The sequence below is a fragment of the Balaenoptera borealis genome (genome assembly GCF_965194805.1).
Source record: "Balaenoptera borealis genome assembly, chromosome: 2".
NCBI lineage: Eukaryota > Metazoa > Chordata > Mammalia > Artiodactyla > Balaenopteridae > Balaenoptera > Balaenoptera borealis.
Genome location: NC_138867.1, coordinates 80,245,573 through 80,267,019, shown reverse-complemented (window position 1 = coordinate 80,267,019; position 21,447 = coordinate 80,245,573). Strand labels below are relative to the sequence as shown.

Sequence of the window (21,447 nt, the reverse complement as noted above, 5' to 3'; positions counted from 1 at the left end):
AAAAGTCCTGGACTCATTGACTCTAAATGACTTGACTTTGGTCTAATCCCCACTTCTCAACCCTGGAGAAGACTTGGTTGAAGGAAAGGTGGTTCTTTAGGGAAAACTTTCGTGCTATTCCTACAAAGAGGGAAAACAAATGCCAGGGAGACAAAAACAACAGATGTCCTATACCACCTTCAAGTATGTCATGGGTTCTCTTATGAATATGGGGATTAACCTCTATGAGGTCCCAGAAATGAGAAATAGCCCACTTGCATGAAGCTTATAGGAAAGCAGATTTCCGCTCATTCCCCAAAATGACCTTCTTATAGTTAAAACCATTAGCATTTGAAACGGGCTACATCAAGATGTGCCAATTACCAGGTCCTTCCACGTGTCCAGAATCAGGCCAAATGGGCAGCTGTCAGTGGTATTGTGCAAGGAATTCCTGCATCAAGCAGAGCTTTGCCTGCATGACCTGAAAGGTCTCTTTTGCCTCTACAATTCTATTATCCTTGTTAATTTCCACAATTCAATTTGCAGTACAGGATAAACAAACCAACCTAATTTGATCTGGAACTTCTACAGGCTATCATAGGTCATTTAATCTAAAACATATGGCTGTAGCCATTACTACGTTTTCTGAAGTCATCTAACAGACGTGGTCCTTAACAAGGTTTCCATGTTATTAGTTTCACTTATGGTTTTTTTTCCCAGCCTCCTGCTTATTACACAATTGCTTTCATTCTCCTTTGGATTAGGGTGGAAAGGAGCATGAAAGAGTTTTCTTCTTTCTGCCTTTCTCCTCTTAAATCTTATAATAGGTGAGTTCCAATTAAAATTACATTGCTTGGGGCTTCCCTGGTGGCGTAGTAGTTAAGAATCCGTCTGCTAATGCAGGGGACACAGGTTCCAGCCCTAGTCCGGGAAGATCCCACATGCCGCGGAGCAACTAAGCCCAGTGTGCCACAACTACTGAGCCTGTGCTCTAGAGCCCGCGAGCCACAACTACTGAGCCCACATGCCACAACTACTGAAGCCCGTGCACGTAGAGCCCGTGCTCTGCAACAAGAGTAGTCACCACAATGAGAAGCCCTTGCACCACAACAAAGAGTAACCCCTGCTCGCTGCAACTAGAGAAAGCCCGTGAGCAGCAACGAAGACCCAATGCAGCCAAAAATAAAACAAATTAATAAATTTTTAAAAAATTACATTGCTCATATTTTTACCTTTGAATTTAGCTTTCACTTTGCAGGTCCAAGAATCTATGAGAAATGGGAGTGGGAGTCATGGATAATCATAGATCTGGACAAAGTTTATTAAGGAAAATTTTCAAAGAAGGAAGAGTGAGATTTTTAAATTTGTTATCAAAAACTAATTTGTAAATTTAATATACTGCAATGCTGTTAGAATTAGGGTGCCAAACCACTTCAGCCATACTCATGAAAAATAAACACATTTGTGTTAAATAGTATTTGTTTCTTTCACAACTGAAAGCACCCCACACCCCCACCCCACCCAAACATACACATACTCCGTTCTGCTTAAACTGGAAGTGACTTGTTACACAATCCAACCCGCAAATAAAATGTTGTTTTTGCTAGGGTATGTCCATCCTTAATAACTGATTATATTTCTTGTCTTTTTCAGTGAATGTTGTGTCAATGTTACAGGAATTTTGGGAAAGCAAACAGCAACAGAGGGCTGCGTTCCCAAGTGAAGGTGTGGTGGTCTACGAGTCGCTGCCATCTCCTGGACCACCCTTTGTGAGTTATGTGACTCTCCCAGGGGGAAGCTGTTTTGGCAACTTCCAGGTAAGAAGCAACCATAAATTGATCAGTGAAAGCTGATTGAGTTAAAACAGAGTAAGCCGTTTTATAAAATGGTACATTGTAAGTTTTCTTGGGTGTAATGAAAAAAGTTGTGCCACATTCCATTATGTAAGAGAAAAATTGGTCAGATGTTCCCATTTTTTTAAATGGGAAGTATTTTTTTATTAGGGTGTTGTCCCCTGATATTTCTTTATGGAAAATAAATTTTATAGTATTTTATTTGCCTGATTGCTGCTGCCTTTTCCCTCAAATATTTTGGAATAAATCTTAAAGAGCAGAGGAACTTGGGCAGAGTCCTTCCATCAGGGCCCTTCCATCAGTAGAAAGTCTTCACGTTTATGAAATTTGTAATCAAATACTAATCAATCTACTACACACAAAAGCATGAACCTATAGCAAAGGTTGAGGGTCACAGGGCTGGGTTCAGGCACCTATGCTAATCCCAAGTTCTGCCTCTGAATAATTGTAGACCCTTGGGAAATTTATTTAACTTACTGATTTCCCTGATTTTGAGATGGGGAATAATACCCACAGGGTAGGTTGAAAGTCATATGAAATATACATGCAATGTGTTTATCTGATATATAGCAGATATTCCAAGTATTGTTTTGATAATTAGTATAAAGACTCTTCCAGTTGGTTAATTCTTTGTTATGTTTATGATGGGTGTAAATGATGATACATTTCTAGTTGTACACCTGTTCACACAAAAACATTTGTCTGCAAATGCGTAACAAATACTTATTGAGTGACTAGGAAATATCAAGCACTGGATCAAGTAATGAGGATATGGTCCATACCTTGAGGAAAGAAATGTACAAAAATTATAGTAATTACATAGTAATATTAGAGCGTCAATGAAAGCACAAAAGTAGGAGCTTCTCAATTTACCAGTCACCTTTATAAGTACCCCTTTAGTGCAGTAAACTCTCTCTTAATTTTCAGTAACTGGCAAAAATCTCTCATTTATAGTTTATGGACAATGTGAAACTCAGAAGCGCTCAACTTTCCCTCTTAGCTTTGACAACTAGGAAGCCCAGAGGCAAATTTTCAGCGTATCTCTTTGTAGTATGTCTATAAAACTTAGTGTCGTGTAATTTTTAGGACTAACCTCATACTTGATATTATTTATATTTCTAACTTTACTCTCCCTTTGAACTTAGTGTGCCTCACTCATTTATTTCGTCCTTTTACCATGTATCTGTTTTATATTATTTCAAATCCTATGTGGAGTAAGGGGAAGATATAGTTTAATAAATAGACCCACAAACCTATGTCTGCCTAGGGAAGTCAGAAGAGAATTCATGGGAAGCAATCACACACTGAGATGTACAATTGAGGGTGTCTTTGCCAATCGGTAAAGAGGAGATAACATTCTCAGCATAGGGAACAGTGTGTACAGAGGCACGGAACAAGAGAAAACCACAAGAACTTTCAGAATTTGGGGAGCCTAAGTGTGTCTGTGACAGGAAAACAGTAGGAGATGATTGTAGGCACTCACATCAAACTATAAGGGGTGTTCATGCTTTGCAAAGAAGAACAGATTTTATTCTATATAAAATCAAAATCGCTGAAAGATTCTGAGCAAGAGCATGATATATTCAATGTGTTTAAGAAAGCTTACTCTGACAGTAGCATGGAGTAATTTTAAAGAACTGCTTTCAAAACTTCTGACACCACCAGCCAGTGAGGTCTTGCCTTCTACCCTGAGCAGTGGTCAACAGTGGATTTTTACCTCTGACTAATAAAAGTGAATTGCCTGATGAGGATGATTTGAAAATGGCTCTAGAAGCCTTAGAACAGAACTTGATGGAACCCTAGACACTTAGACATGGATGGGGAGCAAGGGAGGGGGTAGAAAGGCAGCAAATGAGGAAAGGATTCCCTAATCCACATGAGTCTGCAGGTCCATCATCGAGCATTCAAGGTGAAGCCTGCCTACTCCTAGAGAGCTCCCATCAGACTTCCCATTCAGGGGCGGCCTCCTAGGAAAACAGAGCTGCTCAGCCACAGAGCAAGGTTTTGCCAGCCACCTAAATTAATCTGTTTTTTTTGTTTTTTGTCCATGAATGTCAATGGACTAAAGATCACCAAACATTTGAAGAAAACCAAAAGAAAAAAAAAAAAAAAAAAAGGCCAAGGCAAGCAAACAAAAGAACAGAAATAATTCAAGCAGCAGAGTATGTAAAAGAGTATTACAGTAATTATCTTCAGAAAATTGTGGAAAGATAAGTATCCCTAAAACAGCTACGAAAAAAGAAGCAAGCAGGGAACAGGAAATTTAAAGTGTGATTGCCAAATTAGAACAATAAAAATAAATAAAAAGTGAGTAAACAAATGAATAGACATAGATCACAGCCAAATTAGTAAAGGATAACAAAGTAAAAAATAAATAGTAAATTTTCTAGAACTTAGAGCAAAAAGACAAAGAGATGGAAAAAGAGGACAGGAGACATAAAATCCTGGATAAATCCTGGAGGTAAACATTAATCTAATAAGAGTTCTAGAAAGAGACAAAGGAAATAAGGGGAAGAAATAAGTAACCGAAGCAATTTTCTTTGAGTTAAAGAAAAGCACAAATTTTCATATTGAAATGGCCCACCGTATTCCAAGCAGGATCATGACAAAAAGTCACACAGCTCTGTGGCTGTATGAGACTTAGGGACAGCATTCTGTTTAAAAGATGGATCAAGGGACTTCTGTGCATTGATCTCACTGTTTTTTTGGTTTTTGTTTTGTTTTGTTTTGTTTTAAGGTAGATTTGATTTATATGTAGGATAGCTATGGGGGAGCTGATATGAAATTGGGCAAAAACTGGCAAACCTGGTCAACAAAATTAAAAACTATATCTTTGAAAAGATAAACAAGAAAGACATTTGTGAGTAAGGAAAAAAAGTAAAAGACGTACACTACACTCAGCATGAGAAAGGGGATGTAATCATAGGAGTGTGATATAAAAAATACTACATGAACTATTAAAAAAGGATAAAAACTTAGATAATATTGACTTTTTTCTGGGAACTCTGTTATCTTTGCAATTCTTCTATAAGTCTAAAATTATTTCAAAATAAAAAGTAAAAACGAAAAAAAAATGGCTCCAATGGCTCCCTACTATTTTACCTTCTTATTAAAGTCTGAATTCCTTATTCTGTCAATAAAGACTTTACAACTAGCCCCAACTTTCCCAGCTTTATCTCCCGGAATTCCTTTCTGACACTCAGTGCTTCAGGCTGACTGTCCCTCATCCGGGCCTTGACCTCTTCCAGCCACTCCACACTCATACTATGACTTACTCATGAAGTGCTGTTGCACCTTCTCTTCATGTCTAAACCCTGACTAGCTTCCAGGATTTCACTTAGATATCACATTTTCCATGAATTTTCCCTGAATCTCCCCACTAAAAATCTTTACCTCTTCTGATTTTCCAGTGGAGTTATCTCTGCTTCTCTTCTAGTATTTAATGTTTTTTACCTTATGCTACAGCTACTTATATGCATGTTCTGTCCCTATAATAAAATGTAAGTGCCTCAGGGACAGAGTCTGTATCCTTATATCCCTAAGACGCCAAGTACTGGGCTTTGCATATAGTAAGTGCCTAATAAATGTTGTTGAATGAATAGCTAAATGATGAATAACAAATCCAAAGAATCAATGAAGTTTATATATGTCCTGTTTAAAAAAAATATAATCACTATTGACAGATATACAAAACAATATATACTATTACATACAACATAATATAGCAACTAAGGTATTTCACCTCACTCTGCAGGATGGTGGGCTAGGAAGGAAAAATCAGTAACATTAAAATCAGCTGATATTATTATGTTCATATCTGTGATTAAAGTTTTGAAAGTGGATTAATTTGAAACTATTGATTTAAAAATACCTTCTAATTCTCTCTGAATTTCATTTATGCAAAGTAACTTTCCCTCCACCCTATATCCATGATCTCGAATAACCAACATTTGGCCGTACACACCCATGCATTATGTTTGTTCATATGTAATAACTACATTCATTACAATGTACTTAGAATATAATGCTTTTGACAGATCAGTGAATAGATCTAGAGGATATGAGTTGAAGAAATTCTAATGTTCTTGTTTTTGTTTTTGCTTCCTTGAGAATTATGAATTTCCCTATTGTCTCATAAATTTCTACCCCAAATGATAAGACTTCCCGTATGTAGTAAATTTACCATCCTCCTTATGGTCTCTAAAAAATAGAAAACAAAATTTAAAAAGCTGAACTCTTCAGCAGGGAAGCCTCTTGGTGATTTCTCTGATCATTTCAGGGTTTCCTTTTCCTTATGTTTAAATCATCATATTTTAAGGTTCTCAGGAGGATTGTTAACATCCTTGCTTTAAAAGATCCAGAATTTCCTGAATCAAATATGTTTTGAAAATGTGTTTGGGTGATTGGCTGCCAAATAGTAACCTATTTGGCTCCCCAAAATGTGATTTGAGAAAGGAAAACCAGGAAGGAAAAAAAAAAGAAAGAAATTTCTCCTAAAGCAATGTACTTACACTTTTCTCAGTCAGTTCAGAAACTGTCTTCAATGGTTTCAACTAAACCGTCTAAATGTTATTTTTACCATATAACATTTCATCATATTTTTGCCAGCAGTTGGCCTTAAGAGCCTACATGCTCATTCCTGCAATGCCTTTCACGTAATCAAATGTCACCCTTGTGCATTGCAAATCATTTCATGATGGATTATTAACGCCAAGACCGTGTGCTGGGACATGGAGAAACCATTATGCCAGCAGTAGCCTTCTTCCTGAGCCGTGGACGTCACCTCCAACGGTGCCAAGTAATTGAAAATACTTGAAGTGGAGTATGGGACTGGACTGCCAGATTAATCCTTCTGGTTCATGAAAGCTGTAAGAGATTATGCTCATTCATTCTTTAGAACAGTGGTACTCAGACTGAGCTTTAGTTTTCTGATTAATCAAAGGAAAGCAGTCAAAAGGCTCTGGTGGACACAAACCACTGGTTTTATGCAAAGAAACCTCCCACTGAAGTAAATGGGAGGCTTGTGTCCAAGAAGACTAATTAAAGAATTTTCAGTTAGTTTTGACGCCACAACCCGAAAAAAACAGAGAGCCAGAGGGAAAGAAAGCAGGCATAACCCTGCCTTTTAACCGTGCCTTCACAAACTACTTCAGTATAGAAAAAGAGAAGTGAAAATATGATTCATTTTTGAATTTCTAAACAATACATAAAATGATCTATTGTTATTAAATTATTTGTCTTTTAGAAAGTTATACTGAAACACATTAGTGCTTATTGTGTCTTTTATAAAAGAAACTATCTTCTAAGACATTAAGTAGAAATTCATGCATCTTGGGTGTATTTTCTCTATGCCATTTTTGTCTAGGCAGTTAATCCTTCCCTAGCCGCATATCATGACCATGAAAACTTGCAGTAATTTCCATTTTTTACAATAAGGGCAACACAAGGGCCATCAGATCAACGTCTGGCTCCCCTCTTGATGAACTCAGAAGGAAAGCCACTCATTGTTTCAGCAGCTGTTTTTGTTTCCAAATCCAAAAGGGGGAACTTAATTGAGTATTTTCCCTTATTTTATATTTTGATTAAAAGATTTGTGATTCAAGCTTTGTTTTCAAGCCAGTGATGTGGTCTTCCATATAGTCTGCTAGAATGATTTGGATTAATGTATTTTACTCTTATTTGGAATAAAAAGTAAAAATTCTTTGAGTGTAGTACTACACCATGTGATTATTTATGTGCAAAAGTTATGATTGAATAAAAAATGTATCCCCTGGCTAAAACGTTGATGTGATAGCTCGATTTATTTGAAGTGTAGAACGCTCATTCAATGAGATGTCATACTTTTTTTCACGTATTTTGTTATTGTTAAAATTGCTTTACAGAAAAACAGGTGGTAAACACTGGGGTCAGGTACTTAGGCTGTTTGTATCATGCCAGGTGCTACGTGAAACTGAGACATTTAATATTTCCAGAGGCAAGCTGTTGATTGATTTTTTTTTTTTCATTTCCAACCAGTATTTGGCATTGTGTAACAGTGTTGCACAGTTGGGATGTGTGAGAGGGAACACTCAGAGCAGATGAGTTTCTTCCAAAGCTCTGTCTCTGAAAGGCCTTCCATTTTTATGCCTCTTGGTTTTCAAACCAAAGCCTTTGCCTGTGAAGACACCTGGAAGAACTACTTTTCCAAGGTACATACTACCTAAAAGGATAGGGGTTTTGTTTTAGTCACTTTTAAGGCAGTAAGCACACTTCACCTGTATTATCAGATATAAAACACATGTTTTATACTTTCATGCACTGCATGATTCTTCTTCTCAAAGTCCAGGGAATTAAAAGTATATTTAAATCACAATAGAGTAAGTTTATAAAATTAAGTTTTTCCCGAGAGAGAAGGACTAAGAAAATTTGATTAATTCATAGACTTGGCTAAATGGAATTGTAATGCTCTCTTTTTTACTGATTATTAAATAAGGCCTAGCCTTAACATTCCATGCTCCAAAGAGAGATTTAGTTCCTGCCATGAAACTGAGACTACTGCCTTGCACTAATGCTGTTTTAATGCCAACTATTACTGTTTGAAATCAGCCATGACCTCTTCTCTGTCTCTAGAGTTGTATACCTTGACGCAGATGCACAACATGCTATGCAATGTAACTTAACTTCTAAAGGAGGTATTTCCTGGTAGAGATCTCCACAGGAAAGCATCCTGTTTTGCAACTAATGAGACTCAAAGATAGGAAGCTTAGTTATAACCCCTTCCCATTTGAAAGTCATATGTCAGCTAATGATCAGGCTTTCATGGCTTGCCCGTGAAACTGGAAGTGCATATTGTTTTAATGAGACCTAGTTATTCTCCAGAACCCTTTGCTAACTTTACTTTTTTTAATCAAGCAAAGTGAATAGAGATATTCACATATTGTTGTTTCAAATAGAACAGCAGCATATAGTGAAAGGAATGCTTAGGAAAAGTCTCCGTGATAAATAGACTTGGGACAATCTCCAGGGGAGTCCCCCAGCCTTAGTTGATAAACTTTAGGAAGATGCTCACTGTCTCACAAGCTGCTGAATGAAGAAGAAAGGCTGACTCCGTCTTTCCCCACCCTACCCCCCATCCCTCTCCGTGCAGAGTCAAGTCCTTTTACATCAAAGCAACTATAAAAATAAACCAAAACTTTGAGCCCTGATCAATTCATCTTGTCTTCACCTTAAGTTGAAAAAAGAATAAGAAGAAAAGAAAAAAGGGAAAAGAAAAAAACCTCAAGGAGCAAAACAACATGGTTTTGTAATAGTTACCAGGGACCTTGGTCTAGGTATGTGTGTAGAATAGCATTTGTGGCAGAGGTAAACGAGGAGGAGGCCAGGTGGTTTATATTATAAAAATAACATTCTGACCCACCATGTGCATGAAACGTTTCTTTCAGTTGACAGGAACTGGTGAGTTTTCTCTGAAAATTGGACTCCCAGACCAGTCCCCTCCCCCATACCTAGCAAAGACCCCCATTCCCAGCACACACAGAGCTCCAAATTGTTCCCAATGTATTTGCAGCCAGCCTGACCTACAGAGAAAGAGACACGATATTAACTTGGGTGACTGAGTCTCAACGGTTTCCCTTTTTCACATCACCGTCTGGAAGGGAAAAAAATGCTCATGTATCTACGAATAGGTAAATTGGAACACATGCAAATGTTCATGCTTAGACCAGGGCAGTCAAGGTCTTAAAGAATTGAAAGGGGGACAATTAGTATTAGGGCCTGGTTTGTGGCATTCTTTGTGCTGATGGCTTGCTGTCAGGATGAAACTGAGGTGTTGGTGACACTGACCAGAGCAGGCAGGCCGTACACACAAACTCTGCAAGTCAATTGTTGAGACTTGGACTCTGAGTCACAAAAGCAAAACACTCCCAACCACCTGAATGACAGACTTGACAGCCTAAAGGATCTGGGCAAGAATTCTCACCTCGCACAGAGTCGGTTTATTTGGTTTTGCCACCTGCAAAGTCCCAGCTTGGGAGAGCCCCTTGGGTCCGATGGGCTATTGAGCAAATGCCACCTAAATAACACTGACCTGACCTTGACCCCAGGGAGGATGGCATCTTCAGCTTTGAGGTTGCACGTGGATAAAGTCTGTCAAATGTATAATACATGACAGGTCTTATTCCAAAAACCTTGCTCCTTACTGACCACTTTTCAACTCCTCGGCTACCATTGGTAGACACAGAATAAAGTGTACCTAACTCAGTTTTATGCATTTAGGATCTGCAGACCTTTATTTTTCTTGATGTCTTTGAAATGCAAATATAAAAAATTCTAAGAAGTCTGCTGTTTGTTTAAGATGGAGAAAGGTCACTTGTATTGATGTGTTTCCACATGCTTTCATAAAGAAAACCCTGTAGTTGGGATGTATGGACAGAAAAATCTTAGTGTCCAGAAACAGTCACTCAACACATGTTCTAATACAAAGCAAGGGAAAAACTATCAATAAAATGAGGACTACCAGGAAAGTTACTGTTCAGAGTATAAATTGTGTCATCCTGGCTAGAAAACGTTTCTGTGAACAGTAACACACATAATAATTTCAATTTTTATTGTTATCAATAATTAACAATAAAACTAGTATCTTATTAGGCATTTCTATGTTTACAACATTTACGTGGCTACCAAAATTTTATTTCAATTAATTTACGAATTTCTGTACATCCTAAAAAATGGATTAGCCACTATTTTATTTCAGGACAGCCTACTGACCCACAAATCATTCTTGGTTTAATCTTTCTGTTGCATAGTGTGACACATGGAAAATTATCATGGAAGAAATAAAAACTGCTGAGCAAAAAGGAAAATTGAGACCTCAGTGAAGTTAGGAGTACTTACATACTTCCTAAGGGCCTACTTTTAGAAGAACAGTCATAAAGGATTTTTTTTTTTCAACCTGAATGCTGCTGTCCTTGACTTTTGTGTAGAAGTAATTTCTCTAGTGAGAAATTAGCATGTTTGATGTTAGCAGAGGTAGATATACCATTGTGATATTGTGATTTATAATAACATATATGCAGTCTGATTCCCGGCCAACAGCCCCTGAAACCCCTGGGACTTCCTAAGTGATAGGAGTGATAAAGGTATCTTTTATTATTTATAACAAATAAAGGGCTATACCACACCTGAGCTTATGTTAATGAGGTGGCTTTTGGGGAAGCTCCTAGAGATGGGGCCTGGTTGCTAGGAGAACCAACCATATGATAAGAAGTTTAGAATTTTCAGCCCCAACCTCTGATCTCCTGGTAAGGAAGAGGAGCTAAAGATTGACTTAATCACCAGTGGCCAAAGATTTAATCAATCATGCTTATGTTATGAAGCCTCCGTAAAAGTCCTAAATGATAGGATTCAGAGAGCTTCTAGGTTGGTGGTGCTGGGAGGGTGGTTTGCTTGGAGAGGGCATGGAAGCTCTGAGCCCCTTCCCACACACCTTGCTTTATGCGTCTCTTTCTCTAGCTGTTCCTGAGTTATATCCTTTTATACTAAATCAATAATCTAGTAAGTAAATAGTTTTCATGAGTTCTGTGAGCTGTTCTAGCGAATGATGGAAGCAGAGGAGGGAGTTGTGGGCATCTGTCATTTCCAGTTGGTTGGTCAGAAACACAGCTAACAACCTGGAGTTGTGATTAGTGTCTGAAGTGGAGTCATCTTGTAGGACAGAGCCATTAATCTGTGGAATCTGATGCTATCTTCAGGTGGACAGTTTCAGAATTGAGTTAAATTGTAGGACACCCAGCTGGTATCAGAGAATTAGTTGGTGTAGGGGGGAAATCCCCCAGACATTTTGTGACCAGAGTATAGAAGGGTAGAGTATTTTAGTAGAGGAGAGAGTTCTCCCTTTCAACCATGAAGCAAACGAAACTTCTGCCATAGGCTCCTTCCAATTCACATGCCAGTCTTTTTAATGTGTGATTTCGTATTGTTTTTCTCAAAGTCCCTCAAATTGTGTAAGCTTCAGGCCCCACAGAACCTAGTTTTGCCTCTGCCAATTAAAAATGAGACACAGAAGGGACAGAAGCTAGAGCAACATTCCTCTAAGCATAGTCCTGGATCCACCTGCCTCAGAATCACCTGGAAAGCTTGTTAAAATGCAGACCCCCATGGCGATCCATCTGAAGAGATTCTGATTCAATAGGTCAGACTGAGGCCTGGGAATGTGCATATTTAGCAAGTTCCCCAGGTGATCTTACTATGAATACTAAAGTTTTTGAACTATTAGTTTGGACTCCTGGCCTAGGCTTAGCAATGATCTTCATAGTGTACCCTGTGGGCTCCTAGTAGCTTGTCCATGATCTAACATCCAAAAATAAAATACAGAACCAGAATGAGCTGGTCTAAAGAGAATTTCTTATCCAGTGGAGCTGGGGAAGTTTGATTTAAATGACTTTTGCTCTCGAAAAGTTACCAAACACATCTTAAAATTGTTGAGCAATTGTACGTGGTAAAACCCCCAATTCTTTTGGCTCCATACTTAATCAAGGGACAACTTCCAGCCAGCATGAGAAACTTCCAACAGGGAATGACATTTGATCTTCTGGTCTAGTCATAGTTGGTCTTTCTCTCTCTATTTTCCTTTTCCCTACAGTCCAGGCGGAGGAAAGCATCAAAAGGACAATAGGAGGGAAGAGGTATTAATATAATTGTAAGCACTTGCCCCTTATCATTGAGCACAGTTTCTTATGACAATGCACTGCTTCTTCCTTGGCCTTTTCTTCTAAAAGAAGTTGAGTTCATCATGTGGGAATGGGAGGAGATACTCTTGGTGTCTTATGTCAAAATGACCCATGGAATATCAAAGTTGGAGCTTGGGCTAAAGTACTATCTGTACTGATTTGGGGGATGCTGGGAGACTTTAGCCAAATTATATATCTTCTCTATTCCACGGTGGGTGACCATTTCTGTGACAAGCAGATTAGTGTCGTGGTTAAAAATCTGGGCTTTCAAGTCAGACAGACATGGGGTTTAATCTTGTTTTGGTAACTTTCTAAGTTGTATGACCTTGGAATATGTAACCTCTGTTTTTCTCGTGGGCAAAATAAGGATAACAACAAAACCAACTTCATAGGATTGTGGTAATAACTAAATGTGACAATTGACATAAGGTGCTTAGCTCAGCACCCAGCATATAGAGTCAGCAATGAGGATTACTGTTAGTGAGCTCTCCCTCAAGGGTTGGCTGAGGGAGTTCCCAATTGCCTGATGTGAGCAAAGCCTTTGTATTAGCTATCTATGGCTGGGTAACAAATTACTGCAAAACTTATCATTGTCTCACACTGTTTCTGAGGATCAGGAATCTAGAAGCAGCTTAGTTGGGTAGTTCTGGCTCAGGGTGTCCCAGAGGTTTCAGTCAAGCCATCAGCTGGAGCTAGAGTCATCTGAAGGCTTGATCGGATCTGGAGGATCAGCTTCCAATCGCACTCAGAAGGCTGTTGGCAGAAGGCGTTAGTTAGTTCCTTACCACGTGTGCCTTTCAGTAGGACTGCTCAAAACATGCCAGCTGACTCTTCCCAGAGAGAAAGCAACTGTGACCAAGATGGAAGCCACAAGGTCTTTTATAACCTAATTTAAAAAGTGACATACCTTAGCTTCTGCCATATTCTATTGGTTGCACAGACCAAACCTGTACAATATGGGAGGGGACTGCACAAGTGTGTGAATACCAGGAGGCAGAGATCACTGGGGGTTATCTCAGAGGCTGGCTACCACTGCCTTTAAATGGTTTTCCTGAGCAATGCCACAGATGCTCTTTTTTTTTGTTGGCTTTAATTTTAGAGTTGAGAGGCTTTGAAATGATTATAGTGTTTTATAATCTACCAGCAAATGAAAGGCATCCAAGCCTCAAGATAAATGTCTCAGTGGGGTCTGCTAGCCACTTGAAAAGCATGTGGCTCCACATACCAAAGAAATCCACAGCTGACTTTAGTAAAATCTTGACTGTTAAATATTCCAGCTCTGTACTTTCACAAAGTGCAAAGGACAGAAGTTGTCTCTCTATATTAACAAGTAAGAATGGTTAGCGGATAAGGCATGGTTTACAAATCTGTATTTATGATTGGGGTCTGGCTGAAAAACAGCAAGAATAAACCATACAACCTGGGAAGTCTAATGCCAGCAGGAAGTTGCTTTGAAATAACATCATACTTCATTCACTCCCCAACTGATGTCTTTGACCACCAGTTTGGACACATCAATAAAACGTCCTGTCACTTACCATATTTTATTTTCTTGCAGCATTTCCCACTGTTTGATGGTAACTCTAACAGTGCCTGTTCTTACAGCAGAATCCACACTCTGATTTAGATTTGCCAAGTAGATTGCTTTTAGCTAAATTTCTTGTCCAAGCACAGGTCCTTATGGTTCGAGAGTTCCCATTAAAAGATCCGTAAAGAAAAATATACAGCTTTACTGGCTTGGATTTGTAGCTCCAAAATTTAAAAGAAAGCGGCTGGTTAACATTATAGACATTTTGAAGTACTTGTCTTTCAGAAATGCAAAAAACAATAGCAAGAAAAGCCTTTGATGGCTCAGAATTTATTTTATTTTATGTACTTATTAATTGGTACACTTTCTCCCCCATTTTAACCAAAGATCCTGTACATTGAAACAATAAAATAAGTAAAGACATGTGTCTGCTTTAAAATCTCAAAATTGGTTAAGTTTCATAGTCCTCTTCCATGCTGTCTGGGTAGAGGCTCTTTCTGTTCTCTCAGCCCTGCAGCACTTTGATCTCAGAAGCAGTGCCATTTGGTTGTAAATGTATGTGGCGCCTTTGATCTAGTACTTAGCTGGTCTTATTTAAAATAGATAGCTTCTTTTATCTAAGTAGTGTTTACTAGGTCTCTCTCTATGAAAGATGGTTTAAATTGCTATTATTTAGATAGAAAGTTATATAAAGTTTCTTAAGAGTGCCCAGATCTGAATCTAATTCTCTAAATTCTAAACCCCAATGGCATTATTATAGATTACATACAGCAAATTCCTGTTAAAATGAGCTGCTTTTACAGATGTCAGGTAATATTTGCAAAAACGTTGTTTGCTTTTTAACAGGGAACTGATTTTCCAAAGAATAATAAACATATCCTACACTCAGGCAAAAATAGTACTCTCAGAGTGTCTGAACTTAATGGCCAATTTTCCCTCTGAAATTCACATATTAGTATATTTTTATGTTACTGGGTTATGAATACTATAAAGCGTATATTGAAATGGGACTTTTTAAAGTAATAAGTATATATCTTGAATTCTCTTCTTTAAGAGGATTTCTTGAATATTTTGTCAGGCGCATTAGTGACCTGTGTTTGAATTTCCTAGGCTGCATTCAATTATTCATTCAACATACTATGTTGCAGGTGCAAAGATGCAGAGATGATTAAGTCACAGACTCTGCCCTTAAGTTGCTCACAGTCTGGGGTCGGTGGGCAGAGCACTAGTAGACAATTACACGGTAGTGTGGTGTGTGCCTCTTATGGATGCTGGTCCTCCCAGCCTGCAGTTGGGACTGGTCAGGGAAGGCTTCCTGGAAGAGGTGGCACTCAAGCTTCAGTTAGACTGCTGACTCAGAACTCAATGTCCTGTAAATTTCCAGCCAAGTCCATAATGCAAAGACAATCTATCTGCCTAACTCCTCCGATCCCCCCAACCCTGGTTTAATGCAGGTGGCCTAAACCCTGAGAAAGGTCTAAACCTTGAAGGGTGCTGCTGCCTGAAGCTACCCCAAAGCCTTCTAGCTTGTCATTCAACACTAAGGAGAAAAAGCCCAAACCACCTTTCACATACATATTTAGAAATTTAGCTCCATTCTTCATTTAAAGGAAATATTGGAAATCTCTTTGTGTTGTTTAAGTTAAAATAGCTGCCTTTAATTGTTCTGTTAGGCTCCTGACACATGTTTTTTCCATCCTCCTTGGTGTCATGTTCCTACCATTTCAGAAGTCTTGTCATTACTTTGCCCACGTACTAACCATACATGAGCATTCCAAGAACTGACCCTGGGAGTAAGCACTCTGGAGGATGCTCAAGAAGTATATAAGGGGCACTTCCCAGGCCTGGAGGTTGGGGGAAGGGCAAGAAGAGGTAATCCATAGTCAAGTACAGGATCATTGCACTAATAGTCACAACTGTTCTAGGGAGGTCACAGGGGGCATATCAGAGGGGGCCAGGGCCTGACCTCAGGGGACTCATACTGGGTCTGTGGAGATGGAGAGGAGAGGCGGCCTCTGGAGGACATGAGCGCTTGAGTTTGGAGTGTTCTTGGATCAGTGCAGGGATGGTCAGCATGGGGCAGATGAGGTAGAGGCAGGAATGTGCTAAAAGCAAACTGGAAGGGTTTGGCTTTTTCCCAGTGGTGCTTTGAAGCCCTTGAGGCACAAAACTGCAAAATGAAGTGGGGTCTTTGGTACTTTCCCTCTTCTTTGACGTCAGTAACCAAGCACTACTGATTCTGAGAATCTTGCATTCTAGGTAGTGGGCACCTTGGAGACCAGAGAGCCTAGCCGTCCCATTTGCCCAGTGAGGAAATAAGCTCCAAAGAACAGGCAGCCCAGGTCTCACAGTCACTGAGTGGCAGAGGCAAGGGTGTCTGGCCACCCTGTTGACCAGGACCCAGGCCTAGGCTTCTCTTCCTGGGGCTTGTTTCCCACTAGGAGTCCTGGAGTAAGATCTAGGACCCTAGACAGTTCCCAGGAGCCTGTAGGAGAGAGCCATCACACGCTGGGGTCCTCCAACATGTGCGATCTCCAGGGGCAGTGCAGTTCTCATAGAGCTTCATCCTCTATCTGGACCCAGGGTCCACACCAAACCAGAACTTGAATAAGAGGAGTTGGTAAGAAAAGAGACAGACAGGACAGAAAAGAATCAGGTTAAATTGAGCAGACCCATGTGAGCCACAGGAAGGCCAGGCTAAGAGGATGGAGAGCAGTATTAAATTGGGGAAAAACGAATTTTTTTGTGTGAGTTACTAATCATAGGCTGCCTATGGCCCCTAACTTCAGGAAAGCCAAAATTCCTGTCCCACCCAAACTGCGTGGATTGAGAGCAAGGTAGAAAAGGTGGTCCTCAAGAAAATCAGGGGACTATTATTAGAAGGGGGGTGAGGAATAAATGCTGGAAAAGCAAAAACAGTAGATTTTGACAGCAGCCCCTTTGTCCTTACCTGAAGGTTAAAAAGTATAAGCCTGAGATGCTCTCATAGAGTGTGGCCGTGTGCTGGATACTCTCACTACTTTCTCTATATTAACTGATTGAGCCTATCTTCAACCCTGTGACACAGGGACTACTATTATTTCCATTTACAGAGGAGGAAATTGAGGCACAGAAAGACTAATTTGTCCACAGTCTTTCAGCTAGTTAGCCCCAGAGTTGGGATCTGAACCCAAGGAGTCTGACTCCAGAACCTGTGTTTTTAATTATTGTGTTAAAAGTGTCTCCCATTTTCCTTCCTTCCTTACTTTCTTTCTCTCTGAAATAAGGATTTGAGGAAGGCCCTGATAATGAATGTAATCACCTAGCACAGAATAGTAGCCATTATTTTTTTGTTATTATTTATTAACAGAGTATGAAAGCATCTGGTGCATAGTAGACATTCAACGACTGTGAAATAAGACAAAAACATTTGAAGACTAACCAAGACATTTGCCTGGGCTCTAGGGCTGAAAGAAAATCTGGATGATCTTCAGGGGATTAGCCATGGGTATGGAGGAATAGCTGCAGACAGTAAATGTATAAATAGAAATGTCCATAGACCCATTGAGATGGGGCGAAATGGTGAGATGCTGAATTCTTTAATGACTCCTTTTCTCCTTCCCTTCTTAAGTGCTGCTTAAGTAGAGCTGAGGCCAGACGCGATGCAGCTAAAGTGGCCCTAATCAACTCTCTCTTCAATGAGCTGCCCTCTCGCAGGATCACCAAGGAATTCATTATGGAGAGTGTGCAGGAAGCAGTTGCCTCCACTAGTGTGAGTACCCACCAGGGAAGGGAAAAGCTGGCTATACTGAGAGTACGGAGCCATTTGAATCTTGGGAGATGCTAATGTGAACAAGTTCTTTAAGAATTGTGCAGGTTTTGGGCTTCACTGGTGGCACAAGTGGTTAAGAATCCACCTGCCAATGCAGAGGACACAGGCTCGATCCCTGGCCCGGGAAGATCCCACATGCCGTAGAGCAACTAAGCCCGTGCACCACAACTACTGAGCCTGCGCACCACAACTACTGAGCCCACGTGCCACAACTACTGAAGCCCCTGTGCCTAGAGCCCATGCCCTGCAACAAGAGAAGCCACCGCAATGAGAAGCCCGCGCACCACAACGAAGAGGAGCCCCCGCTCGCCACAACGGGAGAAAGCCCGCGAGCAGCAACAAAGACCCAACACAGCCAAAAATAAATAAATTAATTTAAAAAAAAAAGAATTGTGCAGGTTTTATTTTTAACCTATTAAATCATTAATTTTCAGCAGAAAGAACACTTGGGCTGGAAATCTTGATATTGGAGCTGGCTCCCTATTCCATGTCTCAGTAATATTCTTTAGCCTCCCTGGATTAATCACAATTAATCAAGCTTTAAATCAAGGTGGATCAAATTATCCACCTTGATTTGTTTATTTGAATGTTTGCTGTTTGAGGAGCACAGATTCTTTTAGGGCCTGAGAATGCATGCCATTGGATACTGCTTTAACCTAGAGATAAAGAAGCTCAATTTTTCCCAAACTTGACGAATCATAAAAATTATCTGGGGCCTTCCCTGGTGGCGCAGTGGTTGAGAATCTGCCTGCCAATGCAGGGCACACGGGTTCGAGCCCTGGTCTGGGAAGATCCCACATGCCGGGGAGCAACTAGGCCCGTGAGCCACAACTACTGAGCCTGCGCGTCTGGAGCCTGTGTTCCGCAACAAGAGAGGCCGCGACAGTGAGAGGCCCGCGTACCGCGATGAAGAGTGGTCCCTGCTTGCCGCAACTAGAGAAAGCCCTCGCACAGAAACGAAGACCCAACACAGCCAAAAATAAATAAATTAAATAAATAAATTAATTAATTAATTAAAAAAAATTATCTGAAGTGCTTATTAAAAGTGCCAATTCCCCAGCCAGCATGAGGTCCTGCAATCTATGTTTTTAAGGAAACACTGACTGCTTCGATATGGGAAAAGCTGTATGCCCAATATTTGTTAGCTGTTAGAATTATCATGCTTAATATCAACTACTTTTTTCAGAGAGCTTTGGAAATCTCTGTAATGGATGTAATTAAATACAAAGTGCTTTGAGAGCCAAAAACTCTGTCTTAGAAATTTAGATAGGACATTTTCTCGGCAGTCTAGGAGTACAGTAGATGATTTGCGCCATAAATTTTTGGTGCTCCTGATCCTTGTACCTCCAAATTATAAACCATTTTAACCATGGAGGAAACCTGGGGTTTCAACTGGGGCAGGTGTCGCCCTGTGTGTCCTTCAAGTGCAGAAACTTGGCATCACCAAAGGGATTAGCCACCTCCTAGCTTCGCCTTTAGCATGGATCAACCCCATCTGAGATTTTCATTCTCTGATTCCCTTAATCTGACTATAAAGGTTCTGTCATTCTGGAGAAGCTACCGATAATGAAGGTGACATTATCACACTAGCTGTGACCTTTTTGCTGCTTTTCCCCCTCATAAATGCTCTTATCATGCAGAAGAGAGATAAGGGGAGAGGCAGGGACAGAGAGTGGTTGTCCTGGCAGAGAGACCTCAGGGAGCTCTGGTCTATATCTGCTCTGAGGATGAAAGGAAGCCTTTATTTTCCTGCCCTGTAAATTTCAAGTGCCTTTGAGGAAGAGAAGTTAGGAAAATGATGCCTGATTTATATGTGTGGAATTTACTCAGGAGCAGGGAGGTGCCCTCAGTGTAAATGTAATTTATCATTTTTTCATGGAAATTTCTAAGGAAGGAGAATATATATGGTTTGCAGGCTTCTGGATGGATTTCCTCTGGGATATTTAAAAAGCCAACATAAATATTTCAGCAGTAGTGTGTTAATGTTATTGCATTCAAAAGCTATAAATTTGCTGCTATCTGATGCTGACAGTTGTTTGTTCAGTCTCACAAAGCCGTTGCCCACCTTCCCAGGAATCCAGGGCCATGGGATATTGAAGCACAGGCCCCAATGCCATTCCTGAGTTCATGTCAGCTTTTTTAATGCCACTCCCCCTAACCAAATTGAAGGGGAATTTCATTTCTTCCCATCACCCACCCACCTTGTTTCCTAAAGATTAAGTGGTCCAAAAGTGAAAAACTATAAACCAAAATCCATGTCTCCAGGCCGAACACCAGCATATTATGAAAAGCTCCCATTAAGAATCACGGTGGGGGTTTCCCTGGTGGCACAGTGGTTGAGAATCTGCCTGCTAATGCAGGGGACACGGGTTCGAGCCCTGGTCTGGGAAGATCCCACATGCCACGGAGCAACTGGGCCCGTGAGCCACAACTGCTGAGCCTGTGCGTCTGGAGCCTGTGCCCCGCAACGGGAGGGGCCGCGATAGCGAGAGGCCCGCGCACCGTGATGAAGAGTGGCCCCCGCTTGCCGCAACTAGAGAAAGCCCTCGCACGAAACAAAGACCCAACACAGCTAAATAAATAAATAAATAAATAAAGTAGCTATTAATTAAAAAAAAAAAAAAAAAGAATCATGGTGGTAAAATATGAATGGTCCATACAACTGGAGATTTTTTCCCTGTTAGTTACATAATTTGCTTGGTGATCATTGGAATCTTATGGAGCAAGTCAGCATTTCAAGATTTCGATAATGGATGAAAGCAGCCTCGGAGAGCAACTGCTCAAACATTAATGCCACCACAAACAAAAACTCTGTGGAGAGATACAGGAATTTCTGCTTTGGGATAATTATTCTTTTTGAGTATATAATCAGTTAACATTCTAATCAAAAGCTAGATTCAAATTGATTACAAAATCCTCTTAACTATGAGTGATGGTGAGAGTAAGGATTTTATCCCAAATCAACTGGAGACGGTTGTAGTGTTGTAGAATGCACCCCTGAAGGGTTAGGACAATAGAAGGCTCACTGTGAGGCCACAGGATTAATTCATGACCACCCAAAGAAGAGGAGGAAAAACTCATGATATTTTCATTTTCTGCTTACTTCCCAAGGGCACTTTGGATGACGCGGACGACCCCAGCACCAGCATTGGAGCCTACCACTACATGTTGGAGTCAAACATGGGGAAGACCATGCTGGAATTTCAGGTACCTGCTTCCTTCCACATGTTTGTTTTGCTACACAATCCCCAGAAGCCTGGGGGAATGCCACTCATCACTAACAGCCCCCGTCCCAATAATCTGCTCTTTTTTTGTTTTGGTCGTTTTAATTTAACCCTCCTAAAATCCAGCACTGTGCTCCCTTTTAGCCACACCTCAGGAGGCTAAAACAAAAAAGCAAACAGGAACAATCTTTGCTTTCTTAAAGGAAAGTGAAAGACTTGAGCTAAGAAACAGGTGGGGAACATTACAGTCTTATGACCCTATTAACATTTTACCAGCTTTTCAGTATAAAGCTCCCCCTTAAACCAAATCAAACAGTTTGAAGTGTTGGTTGTGACCATTTGGTTC

General features: G+C 40.2%; 1 protein-coding gene across 1 annotated transcript in view; it reads left to right on the top strand.

Moving 5' to 3' along the window:
• Positions 1 to 21,447, top strand: part of LIX1 (limb and CNS expressed 1) — a 59,766-nt gene that overhangs the window by 26,439 nt on the left and 11,880 nt on the right. The window contains exons 2-4 of the mRNA XM_082378420.1: positions 1,633 to 1,796; positions 17,677 to 17,817; positions 20,989 to 21,084. Of these exons, the coding sequence (XP_082234546.1) occupies positions 1,633 to 1,796; positions 17,677 to 17,817; positions 20,989 to 21,084 (401 nt within the window). The remainder of the gene's footprint in view (positions 1 to 1,632; positions 1,797 to 17,676; positions 17,818 to 20,988; positions 21,085 to 21,447) is intronic.